At 47.6% G+C, this 22,742-nt stretch overlaps 2 protein-coding genes across 2 annotated transcripts in view; one reads left to right on the top strand and one right to left on the bottom strand.

Annotated features, from left to right (window-relative positions):
* LOC116982168 (zinc finger protein 239-like) overlaps positions 1–22,742 on the bottom strand; it is a 1,102,810-nt gene that overhangs the window by 631,707 nt on the left and 448,361 nt on the right. The gene's annotated exons all lie outside the window — the stretch shown is intronic.
* The window catches only part of b4galnt2 (beta-1,4-N-acetyl-galactosaminyltransferase 2), a 36,620-nt gene that overhangs the window by 4,734 nt on the left and 9,144 nt on the right, over positions 1–22,742 (top strand). The window contains exons 2-6 of the mRNA XM_033035472.1: positions 2,909–3,108; positions 8,506–8,640; positions 15,724–15,830; positions 15,931–15,968; positions 16,097–16,277. Coding sequence (XP_032891363.1) covers positions 3,002–3,108; positions 8,506–8,640; positions 15,724–15,830; positions 15,931–15,968; positions 16,097–16,277 — 568 coding nt within the window. The 5' untranslated portion in view covers positions 2,909–3,001. The remainder of the gene's footprint in view (positions 1–2,908; positions 3,109–8,505; positions 8,641–15,723; positions 15,831–15,930; positions 15,969–16,096; positions 16,278–22,742) is intronic.

Here is a 22,742-nt window from a genome sequence, read left to right as displayed (position 1 = left end):
GTAAGGTCCCTCCCATCGAGCCTCCAAACCTACCCACTCCCTCCACAACTCCCCCGCCTACACACACACCCTTTCCCCCACACACCCATCCCCCCCACAACCCCCTCTGCTCACACAACCTCCCCACCAACCCCGCTGCCCACCCTCCCCTGCCCACACCCCCCACCCACCCACACCCCTCCTCCTCCACAACCGCCCCCCCCCGCCCACACACCATTCCCTCCACAAACCCCCCGTGCACACACCCCCGCCCACCCCCCCCCCCCTCTTCCACAACCACCCCTCCCACAACCCCCCGCCCACACCCACGCCCCCTCAATCCCCCCCCCCTGCCCGCACACCCATTCTCCCAACAACCCCTCCCACCGCCCACATACCCACCCCCTCACAACCACCTCCCACCCACTCCACACACCCCACACACCCCCACTCCCACACCCATCCCGCCCACACATCCCCCTCTCCCCCACAACCCATCCCTGCCCACACACACCCCCTTCATCCACATGCCTCATGCTCCCACACCTCCCTCCTCCACAAGCCCCCTGCCCACACACATCCCTCGCCCACACACATCTCCCGCCCACACACACATCCCTCCCACATACACCACCCTCCCACACATCCCCCGCCCACACACACATCCCCCGCCCACACACATCCCCCGCCCACACACATCCCTCGCCCACACACATCCCTCGCCCACACACATCTCCCGCCCACACACACATCCCTCCCACACACACCACCCTCCCACACCCCCCCGCCCACACACATCTCCCGCCCACACACACATCCCTCCCACACACACCACCCTCCCACACCCCCCCGCCCACACACATCTCCCGCCCACACACACATCCCTCCCACATACACCACCCTCCCACACATCCCCCGCCCACACACCCCTCCCCCCGTCCACACACCCCCCGCCCACACATCCCCCTCCCCCCGTCCACACACCCCTCCCACCCACATACACACCTCCCCTTCCACCTCACACAGCCCCCTCCCCCACACCACCATCTACCCCCCTCCTACACCTCCCCGCCAACACACACACGCCCTCGCCTCTTCCCAACCCACACCCCCCCATCCCCTCCTCCCCTCACGCACATGACGAGGTGGTGGTGGGAGTGCTGGGAGATGAGGGGAAATGAGCCGCACCTGCGCAGTTTGGGGCTATGGGTGAGTGGTGGAATATTGTGTAGGGGGAACGGGTGAGTGGTGAAATATTGCTTTGGGGAATGGGTTGTGTTGGGGGACCAGGCCTCCCGTGTGACTGGGAACCAGTGACTCCCACTTAGTCTAGCACACTCTAAAATCTTAACAACCACTGAAGGCAGACTAGCCGGTTTCTACTATTCTGCTTTGCTTCCTTCTTGTGCAGCAGGGTAATATTGGCAATTTTCCAATCATGTCGAATCACTCTGGAATCTAGTGATTCCTGATATATCACTATGACGTGATATTTGATGTTCAGTTAGTTCCCTCTTGACGTCAGTTGTCATGACAGACAGTTTAGGGCAGTAATAACCTTCAATAAAAAATGTGGTTCCCCAACTCCTCAATAATATTAGTTAGCGTTGATCTTATAATTGCTTCTCGTCCAAACATAAAATTTCCAAGTGATATTCGATTGGTCTATCTTTGCCTCCAGTTTATCATGATGATTTAGCTTTGCATTAACCATTTTATTTTCACCAACCTGTTACATATTCATAATCGGTTATCTTGATTGAATCAAAAATATGTTTTGTACCGAAATAGGACAATGAAATTCGTATTTGCAGCAACACAACAGGTTTATAAAGACAGTACTCAATATACAATATAATAAAAAGACATTTCAAAAAAGATAAATAAATTTTAAAAACTCAATACCGTTCAAAACAAAACAAAGCCCGAAGTTCCAACTGGAATTAAGGCAGATCATAGTTTACTTGGAGTTTGTAGTGTTCAATCGCCTGATTTTGTTTGGGGGAAAAGAACTGCTCCTAAACCTGGACATTGCAGTTTTCAGACTCCTATACCTTCTTTCCGAAGGTAGGAGTGAAATGAGAGCGTGGCCAGGGTGATGATGCTCCCTGTCACTTGGAGACACTAATTCCTATAGATCCCTTCAATAGTGGGGAGGACAGTACATGTGATGGACCAGGCAGTATTCACCACTTTTCGTACCCTTCGTTCCTGGGTGTTTGAGTTGCCAAACCAGTCTGTGGTGCAAGTTATTTAAATGTCGAACCTTTTGCCCAGGATCAAAATATCGAATACTAGAGAGCATAGCTTTAAAGTGAGTGGGGCAACGTTTAAAAGAGATATGTGAATTGTTTATTACATGGAGGGTGATGAATGCCTGAAATGCCTGAAATGCGCTGCTGTGGACAGTGATTGAATCCAGATACATTAGTGGCATTCAAAAGACCAATTAACCTACAAACACGCATTTCTTGTGGGAGGAAACTGGAGCACCTTGAAGGAACCTGCATGGTTACAGGGAGAACATACAAACTCTGCAGAGACAGTAACCTGATGTGAGGATTGAACCCTCGTCTCTAGTGCTATGAGGCAACAGATCTGCCAGCGTTGGCACTGTACCATAAGTTCATTAGTGATAGCAACAGAATTAGGCCATTCGGCCCATCAAGTCTACTGCGCCATTCAATTATGGCTAATCTATCTCTCCCTTCTAACCCCATTCTCCTGCCTTCTCCCCATAACCCCTGATACCCATACCACCAAATTATTTTAATTTAACTTCCTCAGCTGCCATCAAATTCAAATTCTGATCAATCACTACTGCAGTTTTATGGATGAGTTTAAATATTGTTTTATTTGTTTATGCAAATTTGTTTATTTGAATTTGATTCTCAACATGTTTTAATTTTATATCACGTTCCTTTTTCAGCATGCAGCTCAAGACCTATTGCCTGGTTTTCATGATAATTGCGTTGGAAGCATTTTCATAAGTTTGATCTTGAGACCTGGCATTATCGAGTCAATGATTTTGTTTACGGATGAAAAAAAACCTACTACCCCTGTTGATTTGCACTTAAAACTGAAACCATTGAATAAATTAAAATTTCTCTCTCCATATGGAAGTGACTGGTAAATCCTTTTAACATATAACTAGACCAAGTGGGACCCGTTGGGCCCCATCCCCCAATGCGGGGGAGGGAGGGGGGGGGGGGGATGCGGCGTCACATGGGAGGGCTGATCCCCGAACGCGGCGTCAGCGCTCACCCCGGAGACAGGCGCAACCCGGAGCCAATCACCCCATCGCACGTTCCCCCAACGTAACCCATTCGCCCAACGCAATGTTCTACCACTCACCCATAGTCGCCAACTGCGCAGGCACGGCTCATTTCCCTTCATCCCCCATTTCCCCTCATCCCTCTCACACCTCTTCACCCTCCCACTTCTCTCCCCACACCTCCTCTCCTCCTCCTCTCCCTCCTTCACCTCTCCCTCCCTCTCCTTTCCCCTACCCTCAGTCACTCCCTACCCTCAGTCACCCCCTCCCACCCTCCATAACCCTTCTCCCCTCCCTACCTCCTGACCCGTTGGGTCCCATTTCCCCAACGCAATATTCCACCACTCACCCATTTCCCCAACGCAATTAATCTTTCCCACTTGGGTTGGGGCAGCATCTATGGAGCGAAGGAATAGGTGATCTTTCGGGTCGAGACCCTTCTTCAGACTGATGTGGGGGGGGGGGGCGGGAGGATTATATGATGGTTGGTAGGGTGGAAGGTGAGGACAAGGGTGACTCTGTCCTCGTTCCGTGTGGGGAGTAAGTGCGGAGCTACGGGATATAGAGGAGACCCTGGTGAGAGCATCATCTATAGTCGGAGACTATATCCTCCTACATTTTCACCACCTTCAACGGGATACCACCACTGGCAACATCTTCCCATCTCCTCCCCTTTCGGCTCCCTCTGTAACTCCCTGGTCAATTTGTCCCTTCCCACCCAAACCACCTCCTCCCCTGGTAATATCCCTTGCAACTGCAAGAAATGCGACACTTGTCGCTTTACCTCCCCCCTCGACTCCATCCAAGGACCCAAGCAGTCTTTCCAGGTGAGGCAGAGGTTCATCTGCACCTCCTCCAACCTCATCAATTGCATCTGCTGTTCCAGGTATCAACTGCTCTACATCGGTGAGACCAAGCGCAGAGTCACGGGTCCTTTTCACAATGGCAGGCAGCGACTAGTGGGGTACCGCAAGGCTCAGTGCTGGGACCCCAGCTATTTACAATATATATTAATGATTTGGACAAGGGAATTGAATGCAACTTCTCCAAGTTTGCGGATGACACGAAGCTGGGGGGCAGTGTTAACTGTGAGGAGGATGCTAGGAGGCTGCAAGGTGACTTGGATAGGCTGGGTGAGTGGCAGATGCATGGTAGATGCAGTATAATGTGAATAAATGTGAGGTTATCCACTTTGGTGACAAAAACAGGAAAGTAGTTTATTATCTGAATGGTGGCCGATTAGGAAAAGGGGAGATGCAATGAGATCTGGGTGTCATGGCACATCAGTCATTGAAAGTAGGCATGCAGGTGCAGCAGGCAGTGAAGAAAGCCAATGGTATGTTAGTATTCATAGCAAAAGGATTTGAGTATAGGGGCAGGGAGGTTCTACTGCAGTTGTACAGGGTCTTGGTGAGACCACACCTGAAGTATTGCGTACAGTTTTGGTCTCCTAATCTGAGGAAAGACATTCTTGCCATAGAGAGAGTACAGAGAAGGTTCACCAGACTGATTCCTGGGATGGCAGGACTTTCATATGAAGAAAGACTGGATAGACTCGGCTTGTACTTGCTCGAATTTAGAAGATTGAGAGGGGTTCTTATAGAAACTTACAAAATTCTTAAGGGGTTGGACAGGCTAGATGCAGGAAGATTGTTCCCGATGTTGGGGAAGTCCAGAACAAGGGGTCACAGTTTAAGGATAAGGGGGAAATCTTTTAGGACCGAGATGAGAAAAACATTTTTCACACAGAGTGGTGAATCTGTGGAATTCTCTGCCACAGAAGGTAGTTGAGGCTAGCTCATTGGCTATATTTAAGAGGGAGTTAGATGGGGCCCTTGTAGCTAAAGGGATCTATGGAGAGAAGGCAGGTACAGGATACTGAGTTGGATGATCATCCATGATCATATTGAATGGCGGTGCAGGCTCGAAGGGCCGAATGGCCTATTCCTGCACCTATTTTCTATGTTTCTAAATCGGAGGAGCAGCACCTGGGTAGTTTACCGCCTGGGCAGTTTACACCCCAGCGGTATGATCATTGACTTCTCCAATTTCAGGTAGTTCTTGCGTTCACCCTCCTTCCCATCCCTTCCCAGTTCTCCCGCAGCCTAATGTCTCCACCTCTTCCTTTCTTTTCCCCCCCACATCAGTCTGAAGAAGGATCTCGACCCGAAATGTCACCTATTTCATCGCTCCATAGATGCTGCCTCATCCGCTGAGTTTCTCCAGCATTTTTGTCTACCTTCGATTTTTCCAGCATCTGCAGTTCTTTCTTAAAGATCCCATCGTGGTGTCTTTCTCGGTTTTCGGAATCTTCACAGCGGCTTGTGTAAATCAGATCCGATTGTGATTGGACGACTGTGAGATGCCATTGTGGCATCATCACCGGAAGCTACAAGAAAAGTCTCCCACTTACAGGCAGTTATTATTGGCAAAGTTGGCTTTTTTTTTACTTTAAATATCAATAACTTGTGAAATATAACATCAAATGTGAAGAAACTTGATACTAACGACCAAGGGAAAAAGCTATGTAAGATTCAGCAAAAACATTCGCACTATTGTGTACCGTTTTGGCATAGTTCCTTGATCAGACAGACAGACAGACAGACAGACAGACAGACAGACAGACAGACAGACAGACAGACAGACAGACAGACAGACAGACAGACAGACAGATAGACAGGCAGACAGACAAGATGAGACTTTTAGTAGTATACTAGACCAACTGGGACCCGTTGGGTCCGTGTCGCATGGGAGGCCTGGTCCCCCAATGCAACCCATTCCCCAACGCAATATTGCACCACTAATCTGTAGCCCCCACGGGAGGCATGGTCGCCCAACTCAACCCAATGCCGAATGTAAGATTCCAGCATTCCCCTACCTCCCCAGCACTAGACTTTAAAAATAAAATTCCAATTGCACTTCCCCAATTGCAATACCAATTGACCCTCCCCCTCCTGTCCTGCCAGGAGCTTTGATGGCAACATTGTTGCAAATGTTGGATGACGGGCTGTGATACCCATTCAGGTGAAAAGTTGGTCGAAGCACAAAGTATTCGTGTATTGCAACTTTTTATCGAAGTTTAATGGAAGCTGGCAGGGAGTATTTTAACAGTAAAAATCTTGTCAACGTTGGCTTTTTTAAACCTTAAAATACCAATAACTTTTGAAATATAACATAGAAACATAGAAAATAGGTGCAGGGGTAGGCTATTCGGCCCTTCGAGCCTGCACCACCATTCAATATGATCATGGCTGATCATCCAACTCAGTATCCTGTACCTGCCTTCTCTCCATACCCCCTGATCCCTTTAGCCACAAGGGCCACATCTAACTCCCTCTTAAATATAGCCAATGAACTGGCCTAATAAAATATAAAACATATAAAACATAAAATATGAAGGAAACTTATTAGATCGACGACGGGGAAAAGTTGAGAGAAGACAATAACAGACACTCTCTCACACACACACACACACACACACACACACACACACACACACACACACACACACACACACACACACACACACACACACACACACATATAAACAAGAAGACAGACAGACAGACAGACAGACAGACAGACAGACAGACAGACAGACAGGCAGACAGACAGACAGACAGACAGACAGACAGACAGACAGACAGACAGGCAGACAGACAGACAGACAGACTGACTGACTGACAGACTGACTTTAGTCTCCTCTATAATAATGAGCTTGAGTTCCTTCTCCCTGCCTGCTTTGTGTAGATCAGGGGCACCAAGAAATTGGTAGGAGCAACCATGGGGTGGCACAGCCGCACAGATGCTGGAGACTAGGGTTCGATCCTGACATCTGGTGCTGTCTGTGTGGAGTTTGCATGTTCTCCCTATAACCGCGTGGGTTTTGTCTGGGTGCTCTGGTTTCTCCTACATCCCAAGCGTACAGGTTTATAGGTTAATTGGCCTCTGTAAATCGTTGGTAGTGGGGTTGAAAATGCGGAATAACCTAGAAGTAGTGCAAAGGCATGATGGATGGTCAGCATGGACTCAGTGGGCCAAAGGTCTTGTTTCCATGCTGTATCTTTCAACCATTGAAAATCCTAGCCGGTGAGAACAATTCAGTGGAAGGAATCAGCCTTCATCACAGTTCCCACTGTTGGAAGGCTGGAAGACCATGTGCATCCATTGCAGTTTCAGAGAAAGGTTAGTTTTGTAGCCATACTTCACGTTGCTATATGCTCACCTCTGAGGTTGCAGTTCAGGAAGGGAAAATATCTTCCGGCAGCACTGAATTTAACTCTCTTGGTTGTTGGCAAGAGTCTACAAACCTCCATTACGTTCCCTGAATAGATTTCCATGTTTGCCTCCCCCCATAATGAATCCCAGGAAATCCCTAGGCAGGGCTGGAGGAGAGGAGAGGAGAGGAGATGCAATGTTGAAACTAGGAACTGCAGGTGCTGATTGACATAAAGTGCAAGAGTAACTCAGCAGGTCAGCAGCAGTTCAGAACACGGGTCAGAGTGTCCTGACCTGAAAAGTCACCTATCCATATTCTCCAGAGATGCTACCTGACTCGTTGAGTCATTCCAGCACTTTGCGACTTTAACGTGCAATTTGATTTGTCTTTGGAGCATTTAAGAACCATTTATTCAGGCATAGGATGGAGGGATATAGACCATGTGCAGGTTGATGGGATTAAATTGGTATCAAGGTTGGTACCTAGGTCAGGCTTTGTATTGCAAAAGGCCTGTGTTGTACTGTGGTACTATTCCACATTCAATCTCATTTTCTCCCCTTTGTGCTTGGATATTTTTCCAAGCACATAAAAAGAGTTTTCAGTCTACATACCATGAATTCTGGTATAGGAACATTTTACCTATGGCTTATTTCCTTTAGTAAACTTAGAAGTAAAATGCTTGTTGGCTTTTGGTCTGCCATGTATGTGAAGAGTGTGTAGGAAGGAACTGCAGATGCTGGTTTAAATCTAGGATAGACACAAAATGCTGGGGTAACTCAGCGGGGCAGACAGCATCTCTGAAGGGAAGGAATGGGTGAAGTTTCCCATTCCTTCTCGTCAGAGCTGCTGCCTGAACCGCTGAGTTACTCCAGCATTTTGTGTCTATAAATGTGTAGCAATGTTTGGATTTCTCACACAATTCCATTTCAGGATCTGTATTCAGGTTGTAGCTATATTGTAATTTCTTTCTTTCACTTTCAGTGTTTGTACAATCAACTTGTAGATCAATTTTCAACTTTTTTTGTTTCTGTAGGACATTTGGCAGAAATGCCTGCAGCTGTAGAAGTTTGAATTCAGGCATGTTTACATATGATAAATTTAACGCTGGGAACGATAATTTGGCAATCAAAAACCGAAGAGGATTACAATATGAACAATATAAAAAAAGGTAAGTAAATGATAGGTGGCACTATAAACAGTGTGGATTATCTTTGCATTGAAGGGTTTTATATACTTTTAAAAATGTCATGAATTTATATCAGATCATTTTTGGTCTCAGGATTTTCCAAAGCACATTTATAGACAAACAAGTAGGACCCATTGTGTCCTGTCCCCCAACGCGGGTTGGGCGTGGGGGGGGGGGGGGAGCGCAATGCAATAGTCCACCACTCACCCATAGGTCCCAATACTCACCACTCCCTAGAGAGGGAGGGGGTAGAGATGGAGGGGGTAGAGAGGGAGGGGGATATAGAGGGAGGGGGGTAGAGAGGGAGGGGGGTAGGGAGGGAGGGCGGGGAGGGCGAGAGGGAGGGGGTAGAGAGGTAGGGGGAGGGGGTAGAGAGGGAGGTGGTAGAGAGGGAGGGGGGTAGAGAGGTAGGGGGAGGGGGTAGAGAGGGAGGTGGTTAGAGAGGGAGGGGGTTAGAGAGGGAGGGGGAGGGGGTAGAGAGGGAGGGGGTAGAGAGGGAGGGGGTAGAGAGGGAGTGGGAGGGGGGTAGAGAGGGAGGGGGTAGAGAGGGAGGGGGTAGAGAGGGAGGGGGTAGAGAGGGAGGGGATAGAGAGGGAGGGGGTAGAGAGGGAGGGGGTAGAGAGGGAGGGGGAGGGGGGTAGAGAGGGAGGGGGTAGAGAGGGAGGGGGTAGAGAGGGAGTGGGAGGGGGGTAGAGAGGGAGGGGGTAGAGAGGGAGGGGGTAGAGAGGGAGGGGGTAGAGAGGGAGGGGGTAGAGAGGGAGGGGGTAGAGAGGGAGGGGGGTAGAGAGGGAGGGCGGGGCGGGCGAGAGGGAGGGGGTAGAGAGGGAGGGGGTAGAGAGGGAGGGGGTAGAGAGGTAGGGGTGGGAGGGTAGAGATGGAGAGGGGGTTAGAGAGGGAGAGGGGGGAGGGTAGAGGGAGGGAGAGGGGGTAGAGAGAGGGAGGGGCAGAGAGGGAAGGGGTAGATACCCTACCCCATTTCCCTCCTCCTCCTCCCCTCACTCCCATTCCCTGCCCCAGCGCCAGGGCCTGGACAGCTTGAGAGCCCATTGTGATTAGTGCACTGTGAGAGGCATTGTGACATCGTCATTGGATGCTCCCTGAGAAAGTGGTTTTGGCTTTTTTGAAATTTTAAATCATGAATAACATTGGAAATATAGGTCGGAATGCGACGGGAAGATATTTATTGTTTCGACGGGAAAATGTGAGTAGAAGTTCAAGTTCAAGTTCAAGTGAGTTTATTGTCATGTGTCCCTGTATAGGACAATGAAATTCTTGCTTTGCTTAAGCACACAGAAAATAGTAGGCATTTACTACAATACAGAATATGTGAAAATGGGAAAGCTGTGCCCTAACGTTTGGAAGAAGATAGGAAAAAGCAGAGCAGAGAGGCACATTGTCAGCACAAACAAAGAGTTTTAGTAATATAGATAATTACCTCCAGTAGAATCATTGGTCTACTGTGAGCTATAATGTAGGAATCGATCTGGACGCAGCAAGTTCCCAATAACAGCAATGAAATAATGATCAGATCGTCTTTTTTAGGCACTGTTGCATGGGGGATAAATATTGCCAAGGATACTTTCTTGTGGAAGAACAAATGGGAGTCACAGTGGCACAACGGGTAGAACCACTTCCGCAAACCTGTCAGAAACCCGGGTTTGCTCCTATCTTTGACTGCTGTGTGGTCTATGTGGAGTTTGGACGTTCTCCCTGTTACCACATCGGTTTCACCTGCATGCTCTGGTCTCCTCCCACATCCCAAAGACGTGGATTTGTGAGTTAATTGGCCTCTGTAAAACAAAGAGTGCCCCTAGAATGTAGGGAGTGGATGAGAAAGTTGAATAACGTTAGAATGCACGTCGGCGTGCACTCGGTGTACCAAAGAGCCTGTTCCATGCTATATCTCTAAACTCTGACAAACTCATCTGAGACACCAGATGTTGGCTTATTTTCTCTCCAAAGCCACATCCGTAAAAGTGCAAGATACATGATACTTTTCCTAGCTGTTCAGTCTTTTATCAGTGGAACAGAGAGCAGATGTGTTGGCATTGTGGTGAGTGGAGAAGTGGATAAACAAACTGGCCTTTGGTGTCAGGGGCTGAAGGGATGGTAACCTAGTGATTGTGTGTTGAGTTTGCTCATTTTCACTATGATCACGTGACTTTCCTCTTTTCTCTCGCGTCCCAAAGGTATGCATCTTGGTTGCTTAAATGGCCACTATAAGTTGCCCCTGGTGTGCAAGTGGGGTCGCATTTGTGGGAAGCAATGAGAATGTAGGGAAAATAAATGTGATGAGGATGAATGGGTGTTTAAACCTCAGTGTGATCTCAGTGAGCCATAGGGCCTGTTTCATGCTTGTGAATCCTCAGCCATCACCCGAACAACTTATTCAATCATTTATCTCCTTGTTGCTACCAGCATCTTTCTCTGTATACATTAGCTGCTAAGTCAGCCTGAGTCAGTATTAACTATACTTCATCAGTAGATCATTGACTGTGAAGTGTTTTGGTATCGTTCTTATTCTTTTAACCATTTGGAAAGTAAGTTGCTGAATGAGAGCTTACTTCTACCATTGTAATCATTAACAATTCTTTAAATCTAATTTTTGTTTTTAATTGCCCAATAATTGTGATTTATTAGGGATGCAGAATTTACTAGAATTGCCATCCGTTGTGTTCTTAGATATCCATCAGCCCGGAACAATCAACCGGAAACAGAAGATCACATATGTAGGCAGATTTCAGAGGTGTAAAAGCCATAGGCTGAATTGCACAGTTGGTCAGCAGAGATTCTGTAGAGAAAGCCATGTTCTAACCATACCCACATACTCAGGCACAGAAACATGCACTGAGTCACACATCTGACCTCCCGCTCGTTCCCTAAACTCATTGCTGAGTCCTTGAGTGATTCATAACATAACATAGAAACATAGAAAATAGGTGCAGGAGTAGGCCATTCGGCCCTTCGAGCCTGCACCGCCATTCAATATGATCATGGCTGATCATCCAACTCAGTATCCCGTACCTGCCTTCTCTCCATACCCCCTGATCCCTTTAGCAACAAGGGCCACATCTAACTCTCTCTTAAATATACTCAATGAACTGGCCTCAACTACCTTCTGTGGCAGAGAGTTCCAGAGATTCACCACTCTCTGTCTATTCTAAGCTGACTGGTGGAATACACATATAATATTTATCATATGTGTATATAATTTATCATACACATATGATAAATATTGGGTCCCTTGAAGACCAGAAAGGTAACTTGTGTCAGCCAGTATTTAACATAGACACGGTTCTCAAGAAACAATTTGCACATGTCTTAATGATAAAGGATGCATAAGAGATTGTGTTGTTAAGGAAGAAGAGTATAAAAAATAAAATGTGAGCAGAATAGAAAGAAAGAAAATATTAAGAAAAGAAGCAGAAATACAAGTTGATGAATTCACCATGCTCAGATAAAATGTTTCGCAGAGCGTTAGGAGATATGTGTGTGTGGGGGAGGGGGAGGAGGTGGTGGTTGGGGGGGGGGGGGTGGAAACTACATCAATTAAACTATAGCAAAATGCTGGAGGAACTTGGCAAGCCAGGCTGCATCTGTGGAGGGAATGGACAGATGACATTTTGGGTCGATGTCTTTCATCAAACCTGAAACGTCATCACTACATTCGCTAAACAAATGCTGCCTGTCCCGAAGGTGTTGGAGTACCTTCAATACTTTATGTTTTGTTCAAGTTCCTTGTGTCTACATTTAGTTAGTTAGTTTAGCTTATTGTCACATGTACCAAGGTTCAGTGAAAAGCTTTTGTGGCATGCTAATCAGTCAGCAGAAAGACTATACATGATTACAATCACGCCATCCACAGTGTACAGATACATGATAAAGGGAATAATGTTTAGTGCAAGATAGTCTGAAGATCTCCAATGAGGGACATAGTAGCTCAGAACCATTGATAGGATGGTTCAGTTGCCTGATGACAGCTGGAAAGAAACTGTCCCTGAATCTGGAGGTGAGTGTTTTCACACTTCTGTACATCTTTCCTTATCGGAGGTGGAGGAAGAGGGAGTGAATGGAGTGTGACTTATCCTTAATATTGCTGGTGACCTTGCCGAGGCAGCTTGAAGTGTAAATGGAGTGAAAGGAATGGAGGTTGGTTTGCGTGATGTTCTGGGCTACGTCCAAAACATTATTTGAGCCACCCTTTGTCTGGAGTTATGCGCTTCATGACTACTTTGTATTTGCAACGATCGGAGAAAATCTGGGCCTGGTTCCAAGATTAATTGGGCACCACCCAAGTTTACGTAATGCGATGAACACATGAATCATGCGTGACATAGCATCTAATATTTCAGGGATTTGTCAAGACACATCATAAAAGGAAATAAAGGACTCTGCTGGAATCTGTACAAACAAGAAACTACAGATGCTGCTTTGCAAAAGAAAGAGCTGAAGTACCGGTGTAACTCAGCGGGTCAGGCAGTGTCCATGGAGAACTGAGGCAGCGAGAAGTGTAAATGGAGTCAATGGAAGGGAGGTCGGTTTGTGTGACGTTCTGTCTGGGCTGTGTCCTCAATTCTCTACACCTCATATTTGCTTGGGTAGTTTACACCCCAGCGGTATGCACATTGGCTTCTCTAATTTCAGGTAGCCCTTGTTTTCTCCCTCCTTCCCCTCCCATTCCCAGCTCTCCCACAGCCGACTGTCTCCGCCTCTTCCTTTCTTTTTCATGTCACCCCCCTTGCCACATTTGTCGTTTTAATTGAGTTCAAGACTATGGGGCTGTACATTGGCCATAATGTTGCTGCCTAAAAGTGTCAGAGACCCGGAATTGATCCTAAATATGGGTGCTGTCTGTATGGAGTTTGCTCCTTTTCCCGTTGATCACATGGGTTTTCTCCGGGTGCTCTTGTTTCCTTCCACATTCCAAAGGTGTGCAGGAACCTATTTCAGACCCAACCCAAAACGTAATATTTTCCTTTTGTCCAGAGATTCTGTCTGACCTGGTGAGTTACTCTAGCTTTCTGTGTCTATCTTCAGTTTAAACCAGCATCTGCATTTCCTTCCTACACACAAAATACTATACGATAGACCTTTATTAATCCAAGGAGGGAAATTATGTGTGTGTGTGGGTATATATATTACACATAAACACACACACACATATATATTTATATAGTTATATATTCATATATAAATATACACTGTTTTGTTTTCTCGTTTATAACATTGTTTACAGAGTACTATGTTTACATATTCTGTTGTGCTGCTGCAAGTAAGGATTTCATTGTTCTAACTGGGACTTGAGAGAATAAAACACTCTTGACTCATGATTTACTCCGCTAATGTGTGGGAAAGAACTAGTGTTCGGGTGATCGGTGGTCGGCGTGGACTCGGTGGGCTGAAGGGCCTGTTTCCACGCTGTATCTTTAAATTAAACTAAAGACACTAAAATCAGAGGTAGTCTAAAGAAGGGTCTCTACCCGAAACGTCACCCAATTTCTTCTATCCTGAGTTGCTGGCTGCTCCATGGAGTTCCCCCGCACAATTAAAGCATGGAATAGTCTTCACCCTACCATAGTTACCCAACCAGACGCAACTAAATTTAAGGTAGCTCTTTTTTCCCAAATAACCCTTTTTTGCTTAAGTCCAAGTCAAGAGTCAAGAGAGTTTTATTGTCATGTGTCCCAGATAGGACAATGAAATTCTTGCTTGCTGCAGCACAACACAATATGTGAACATAATACAGAACAGGAGATAAAAGTTCAGTGTGTTTATATACCATAGACCATATATATACACAATAAATAAACAGATAAAATGCAATAGGCTTTTACTGTTCAGCCCTCTACCACCTCCAGTTTAATTTACATTTAGAATATTTATGGAGACCAGGAAACCTGAAGCAAGAGTTACTCCAGGGAGTTTTCAGCGCTGGCGGCGAGGCAGCGACCGGACAGCAATGGCGGCCAAATCTCCCACAATTCAAAGCGAGGGAGAAAGTGCCCAGCACCGACCATTTGCCGTGGCAGTGCGCATGCGCAGGGCGGCCGATGAAGTGCGGGCCGTGGTTGTGCGCATGTGCAAGGCGGCATGCCGTGCCGGCGGATGAGGAGCGAGCGGGGAGCGGAGACCCGGCGGCCTGGATACGTATAGCGGGGGGAGACGAGAGAGGGGGGCCGCCCAGAGTTGAACGGCAGGTGTCCTGCTCTGGCCGGACGCCTCCTAGATGTCGAGGCCCTAAACTGAAGCTTGTCCAGTTTATACGTAAATCCGGCCCTGCGTGCATGCCTAACCGCTCCGCCCCTGTTTCTCCTTCCAACTGCTCAGATGAATGGTAATTTACAATGGCCAATTAGTCCACTGATCTGCACATAATTGGGGGAATGGGAGGAAACCAGAATACCCTGGGGAACTGTTCTTAGTTTTATCTTCACCAAATTCATGGTCATTCCATTGCTTGTGCCCTTAGTGGATGACTCCTCTTAAGAAAAGGAGTAAGGACACTAATTAAGAGGTTGATGGTTAGAACATTTATTTTTGTGAGATTAGGATGAAATATTTATTCCCCACCACTTTTTTTTGTACCATTTCAGCCTTTACAGGAAGAAGATGAGGGGGAATTTCTTTAGTCAGAGGGTGGTGAATCTTTGGAATTTATGAATGAATGAATGAATTAATGAATTAATGAATACGTTTATTGGCCAGTTTATTGGCCAAGTATGTACACATACAAGGAATATACTTTGCCACAGAAGTCTGTGGAAGTCAGGTCAACGGATATTTTTAAGGCAGAGATTAATAGATTCTTGATTAGTTTGGGTGTCTGGGGTTATGGGGAGGCCAGAGAATGGGGCTAAGAGGGAAAGATATTTCAGGCATGATTGAATGGTGGAGAAGACTTGATGGCCTAATTTTGCCCCGGTCACCTATGAATGTATTTATAATCTCAATGTGACTGCATCTATATTTGCAGCTGACTTTTGATCCATGCCAATGATTTTGACAAAAACAAAGGAGTATTTTCAAAGTTGCATTGTTCTTAGTATAATGCCGATTTCTATACAGAAATGAATTGCCTGCAAAGAAGGTTATTATTGCACAACCCCATTCTCCTCTGAGCTACCCTACCCATGGAGTTGAAGTAAAGCCACTCTACTCTATTCTCATCCCAGGTTTGTACATTGGTTTTGTTTTTCAATAAACAGATTAATTATTACGTTAATTTTTCCACTTGACATGAAAACTTAAATCTTTTACATTTTTAACACTTAGGCCTAGCTGTGCATGGCATGGAGGGAGAAAACAATACAGTACGTATAACAATGCGTCCAATTACCGATACGAATAAATCATTATTTGTTTATGGGAAATTGTCCAAAAGACTTTGTATAATGGACGACATTTGAATGATAATGAATTATTTGCTTTTTGTACCAAGGTCAAACTGACAGCGACTCAAGGGGTATTCAATACAATTGTTGAAACTCCTGATGGTGTCGTACATGGATCGGGTGAAAAAGAATTGACAATAAGAAGTCCAAGTTTGGCAATCATCAATAATATCCTCAAACATGTAACTTATACAAACAAAAAGTACCAAATTGCCTCTACTGATTTAGGTAAGCACAATACTTAACATTGACAATTCCATTCCAGGCCAGGGTTGAGGTGAGATGGAGTAGGATGCAAGACCGACTACAAAAAAACTAACAATTTGCTCAGTTAAAATAATAACCGATTTCATAAATGAATGAAGAAATCACAGCAACTTCTAATAAAATCTGGGTAATTTCCTCAGAAAAAATGAAGAGAAACCTCTTTGTAAAAGGATTGATTGAGTTAAAACCAACACAATCAGCTCCATTATGCCTGTCTAGAATGTCAGCAACATGTGCTTATTTAAAATGTTACATAATTATTGAAACTAAATATTGATATTTGGCTCTTCACACGAGGTCACAACCCCCCATTTACAATGATAGCACCATTGATCGATTGATTTTGGGGACAGCATGGAAGCAGGCCCTTCGGTCCACTGAATCCACATCAACCATCGATCATCCGTTCATATTACATTTATGTTGTCCCACTTTTGCATCCACTCCCTACACATTAGGGGCAATTTACAGCAGTCAATCAAACTACAAATCCGCACATCTTTGGGCTGTGGAAGGGAAAAAGAGCACCTGGAGGAAATACAAGCAGACACAAAGAGAAAGTGCAAACTCCACACTGACAGCTTCCATACTCGAACCCGGACTCTGGCTCTTCAAGCGACACCACTGTGCTTTCTATAGCAAAAGACTACTGAAAACGTAATGGAAGATTAGCTTAGGTTCACTATGCCATTCTAACTAAGATGTTTGGAGAGAGTTTATTGTATCATCTCAACGTCATCTATAATCTATATTACTAAAATTCTGATCTTGGCCACTTCCTGTTGTTCTGTATATTGATTTTAGAAAAACGCTGCCACTTACGGCTGTGATTTTTGGCCATCTTACTCAGAGTCTCCCTCCACTGTGCAGGACAAGAGGATTTCTCCCATCGATTAAAAATAAAAGAGTTATTAGTGTTTAAAAAATGGAGAGAAAAATTCTCTCTCCTGAAGGTCATGCCCCTTCCGGAGGGACTATAAAACCCAGAAGCGTTGAGTGCCTCAGTCTGTCACTGCAAGATGGGGAAAGCGAGAGGGTCATGTCTCTCAGTCTGAGCTGTGGATAACACTGAACACATGTCTACTAAACAAGTGTGGTTTTACTGACATTGAATGCCCTTAATGTGTTTGAAGTGAAGCACTGCAAATGGCTGTTGTTGGTGGTGGTTGGTTTGAAGTGAAGCACTGCAAATGGCTGTTGTTCGTGGTGGTAACTTGACAACTTCCTGTTTGCACTGTATATTGATTTTAGATAAAACGCTACCACTTACGGCTGTGATTTTTGGCCATCTCATTCAGTCCCACTCCACCCATCAGGTGCAGAGGATAATTCCCATCAATGAAAATTAAAAGTGTTATTAGTGTTTAAAAAATGTTGAGAATCTCTCTCCTGTCAATCGCACCATGAAGGCCATGCCCCTTTTGGTAGGAGGTATTATACAACCCAGAAGTGTGAATGTGGCTCAGTCTCTGAAAGATGGGGGAGGGAGAGATCATGACTCTGTCTGAGCTATGAATCAACTGAACACACTGAATGTCTACTGAATTGTGAGTGTGGTGTTTATGTGGTGTTTTGTGTGGTTTTATGGTGGTTTCACCCTGCTTGAAATGCTAAGAAACTGCATTTGAATGTGGTGACCTTGCACCCTGCATGACATGGTATGAAACTGCTCTTGAATTTGCTGGCCTTGCACCCTGCATGAAATGGTATGAAACTGAATTTCGTGGCCTTGCACCCTGCTTGAAATGGTAAGAAACTGCACTTGAATTTGGTGGCCTTGCACCCTGCTTGAAGTGGTAAGAAACTGCACTTGAATTTGGTGGCCTTGCACCCTGCTTGAAGTGGCTTAAAACTGCACTTGAATTTGGTGGCCTTGCACCCTGCTTGAAGTGGTAGGTAACTGCACTTGAATTCAGTGGCCTTGCACCCTGCTTGAAGTGGTATGAAACTGCACCTGAATTCGGTGGCCTTGCACCCTGCTTGAAGTGGTAGGTAACTGCACTTGAATTCAGTGGCATTGCACCCTGCTTGATGTGGTATGAAACTGCATCTGAATTCAGTGGCCTTGCACCCTGCTTGAAGTGGTAAGAAACTGCACTTGAATTTGGTGGCCTTGCACCCTGCTTGAAGTGGTATGAAACTGCAACTGAATTCGGTGGCCTTGCACCCTGCTTGAAGTGGAAGGAAACTGCACCTGAATTCGGTGGCCTTGCACCCTGCTTGAAGTGGAAGGAAACTGCACCTGAATTCGGTGACCTTGCACCCTGCTTGAAGTGTTATGAAACTGCACTTGAATTCAGTGGCCTTGCACCCTGCTTGAAATGGTAGGAAACTGCATTTGAATTTGATGGCCTTGCACCCTGCTTGAAATGGATTCTCAAGGAATTGCCATGAGCCAACTGCCAGCCCACCATCCGCGAGTGATCTGCCAGCATATCAGGCTTGAGTGACTGAGCTGCCACCCCAAGAATCCATTTGGCCCACAATGTCCATACTAGCCCTCTGGAAACCAGGATCTTCATCCCACAACACCCATACTAGCGCTCCAGAAACCCCCCCCCCCCCTACTGGCCACCAATATTGGAATATTGCGTTGGTGGACCATGGTGTGAACATGGGACCCAACGGGTCCCACTTAGTCTAGTATTTTACTGTATATTTCTGCTATTGCAAAGACAGATAGTGAGGTAAACATACAGTAAAACACAAAGTGCTGGAGGAACTCAGCAGGGAAGGCAGCATCTGGGAAGGGAATGGACAGGAGATACTTCGAGTCTGGACCCTTTTTCAGACAGAAGAAGGGACACACGCCTAAATGTTGCTTGTCATCAATCTGAAGTAGGGCCCCAACCTGAAACGTTGTCTGTTCATTCCCTCCATAGATGCTGCCTGATCTGCTGAGTTGCTCCCCCGCACTTTGCTAGAGATTGCAGCATCTGCATCTCTAACATTAATGTAGAATGTATGTACCAAGCCTTCTGTTTTATTCCTAAATCTTATATTTCCTTCCTTTCTGTAAAGAGTATTGATAACACACTGTTGTCTTTACTACTATTTATTGGTAATACACAAACGTTGCTGCCATAGCTGTACGTGGTCTGTCACAGGAGCTAGAGAGGGATCAATGGGTGGGGAGGTTGCATTTATACTTCTGATATGGGGAGTGGTTAGTAGTGGTGAGGTCACTATGTTAAAGGCACATGCACATGTCATCTACATCCTTCCCCTTGGAAACAAAGCAATACAGTAGTGACGGGGCGACCACGTCTCATGCGCAACGAGCAGGTGAGCAAACAGTTAAACAAACAGAGGAGCAAACAGCTAAGCAAATTCACCATAGCGGACAGGCGGCTTAACCAGCCGGCCGGATCGGGTAGGCAGCTCGCCATCTCCCCCCTCTGCATAAAGAGCAGGAGCGGGAGCGGTGGACGGAACCGGGGAACCCGGAGGAGAAAGAGCCGGCTGGCTGGCTGGTGGAGAGTGAGGCTGGAAGAGCTGAGATGGCAGGGACCGAGGCATGCGCGGGGCGGCAGGTAGCGTGGCGGACAAAGGAGGGGAGAAAGGGTCGGCAGGCGGCGGTGGGGGCTCGTTGACAAGCCGCAGATGTTGGCGGGACCGGCGGTAGATGGTACCGTCGTGCTCGACCAGGTAGGACCGCGGCGAACCAGCATCACCGACGACGGTGGCAAGCTTGGAGGGACCGGAGGGGGACTGCATCCGGACGACTTGGCCGGGGAACAGACACAGTAGGGGACGGCAGGACTGGTCGTGGGAGCGCTTTTGCACTTCGTGCTTGAGTGCAATGCGCTCCTGGACAGCAGCTGGCTGGAGGGCAGAGGGCACGAGGGACCGCTGGGTCACAGGGAGTGGAGGTCTCGTAGTGCGAGACATCAGCCGCTGTGCTGGCGAGCCCAAGGCAGGGTCGCGGGAGCTGTTACGAAGATTGAGGAGGCCAGGTAAAAGTCGGATTCGGACAGTCTGCAATGTTCCAGCAAGTCCTTGGCACTGCGGACAGCGCGCTCCGCCAGGCCGTTACTCTGCGGGTACTCTGGACTGCTGGTGTAATGTCGGAAGTTCCAGCTGGCAGCGAAACCCCGAAACTCGGCACTGGTGAACTGGCTGCCGTTGTCAGGTTGGAGGGTCGCCGGGGAGCCGAAAGTGGCGAAGTGGCGGCGCAGCTTCCCGATGACGGCCGAAGAGGTGAGGGAGTGCAGCTGGTCGACCTCGAACCAGCTGGAATAAGAGTCAACAAGGACCAGGAAGTGCTTGCCACGCCACTCGAAAATGTCAGTGGCGACGGCCATCCAGGGCAGTTCAGGGGCAGGCTGTTGCAGTAGCGGCTGGCGTTGCTGATGGGGAGCGAGGCTGTTGCAGGTAGCGCAGGCGGAGACCCTGTCCCGGATGTCTTGAGCCATGCCGGGCCTGTAGAATTGACTCTGGGCGTGTGACAGAGTGGCCTCGGCCCCAGGATGACCGCGGTGGGCGGACTGAAAGTAGTGGTCTCGCAGCGCAGCGGGCACAACCACCTTGTGTCCCTTCACCACCACGCCGTCGTGCAGGACAAGCTCGTCACGGACCAGGAAGTAGGGCTCGGCACCGGCCGGTAAGGATGAACGTCGGTCTGGCCAGCCCTGCCGGATGACGTCAGCAAGCTGCTGCAGGGCAGGATCCATAGCAGTGTGCTTGACCAGGGACTGCATCTGCTGTGAAGGCACAATGTTAACGTTAAGCACCATCAGGTCAGACGACTCATAGGGGTGGCGATCAGTGGACGATAGTGGCGCGCGGGACAGCGTGTCGGCCACGAACATGTCCTTGCCCTTGCGGTACACAATTTTGAAAGTGAAGCGCTGGAGCTGCAGCATCATGCGCTGCAGCCGGGAAGAGGCAGCGTGGATTGGCTTGTTTAGTATGGTGACCAACGGCTGGTGGTCGGTCTCGATCGTGAAGTTGTTGCCCAGAATGTAGTCCTTGAACTTGGAGCAAGCAAATACCGCGGCAAGCAGTTCCTTCTCAATCTGAGCGTAGCGCTGCTCGGCCGGGGTCATGGTGCGGGAGGCATAGGAGACAGGCAGCTGCAGGTCATTGTGGAGCTGCAGGCAGGCGGCACCAAGACCGAATTTGGAAGCGTCGCAGGTGAGAACGATGGGACGCTGCAGATCGAAGAATTTGAGAGTGGGAGTACTGACTAGTCTAGACTTCAGGACATCAAAAGCTTGTTGGTGATGCGGGAACCAGGCCCAGGCAGTGTCCTTCTTGACTAGCTCCCTCAGGGGCGCACTCAGCCCTGCACGAATACCCTGACCGTTTCGACGATAAGCTGGGCAAGCTGCCCAGCTGTTACAAGATTGCTGTCGACCCCGATGTTGAACCTGTGATCCGCCCGCCGCACCGCGCCTCCTTCGCCATGAAGGACAAGGTGGAATCGACGCTACTCGACATGGTCACCATGGGCATCCTCAAAGAGGTGAGCGATCCCACCCGGTGGGTCTCCACCATGGTTGTTGCCGCGAAAAAGGACAAAAGTGAAATTCGCTTTGCATCAACCCCAAGGACCTGAACCTTGCTATCAAACGCCCGCACTACCCAATGCGAACAGTAGAGGACGTCGCTGCACAGGTCGGTCCGGCCACTGTCTTTTCGGTCCTCGATGCCTAGAGCTCTTTCTGGCAGATACCGCTGGACGACCGATCACACTTCTGACACCATGTAAAGATTATTGACAACACACTGTTGTCTTTACTACTATTTATTGGTAATACACAAACGTTGCTGCCCTAGCTGTACGTGGTCTGTCACAGGAGCTAGAGAGAGATCAATGGGTGGGGAGGTTGCATTTATACTTCTGATATGGGGAGTGGTTAGTAGTGGTGAGGTCACTATGTTAAAGGCACATGCACATGTCATCTACACTTTCTGTACCTGATTTTGCAGTAAATTGGATAATCACACGTTGTTCTATAATCACTAAGATTAAAGAATGGACATTGAGATGCCCAATTTCTCTTTTCAGAGTGATATCATATTCCTCTACAACATTATTTTTTTCTTGTTGACAAAAAGATGCTTCTATACAGAATTAATTAATCAGGCAAGATGGCTGCGCCTGTCGGCAGCGGCCTCTGCAGTCCGTCTGTGTTTTTTTCTCCTTTTGTCCTGTTAAGTGGATGTCTTGGTTTTAGATTTTATATTATTTTTAGCTGTGTATATGTGGGGGGCGGGGAACTTTTTAATCTCTTCCCTGCGTGGGGACCCGACTTTTTCCTTGTCAAGTCTCCGTTGTCGTTGGGCCTAACTTCGTGGAGCCGGCGGCCTCCAACCAGACCTGAGGCTCCAGTCGCGGAGCCTACGGACTCACCTTCGCGGAGTTGGCCGACTTCGGAGTGCGGTGCGCTGTGGTGGCACACGGCTGCAGGCCCTGTGGAT

This window comes from Amblyraja radiata, chromosome 16 (assembly GCF_010909765.2).
Source record: "Amblyraja radiata isolate CabotCenter1 chromosome 16, sAmbRad1.1.pri, whole genome shotgun sequence".
Lineage (NCBI taxonomy): Eukaryota > Metazoa > Chordata > Chondrichthyes > Rajiformes > Rajidae > Amblyraja > Amblyraja radiata.
The sequence above is the reverse complement of the archived record's forward strand: the minus strand, read 5'-3'. Positions and strand labels throughout refer to the sequence as shown.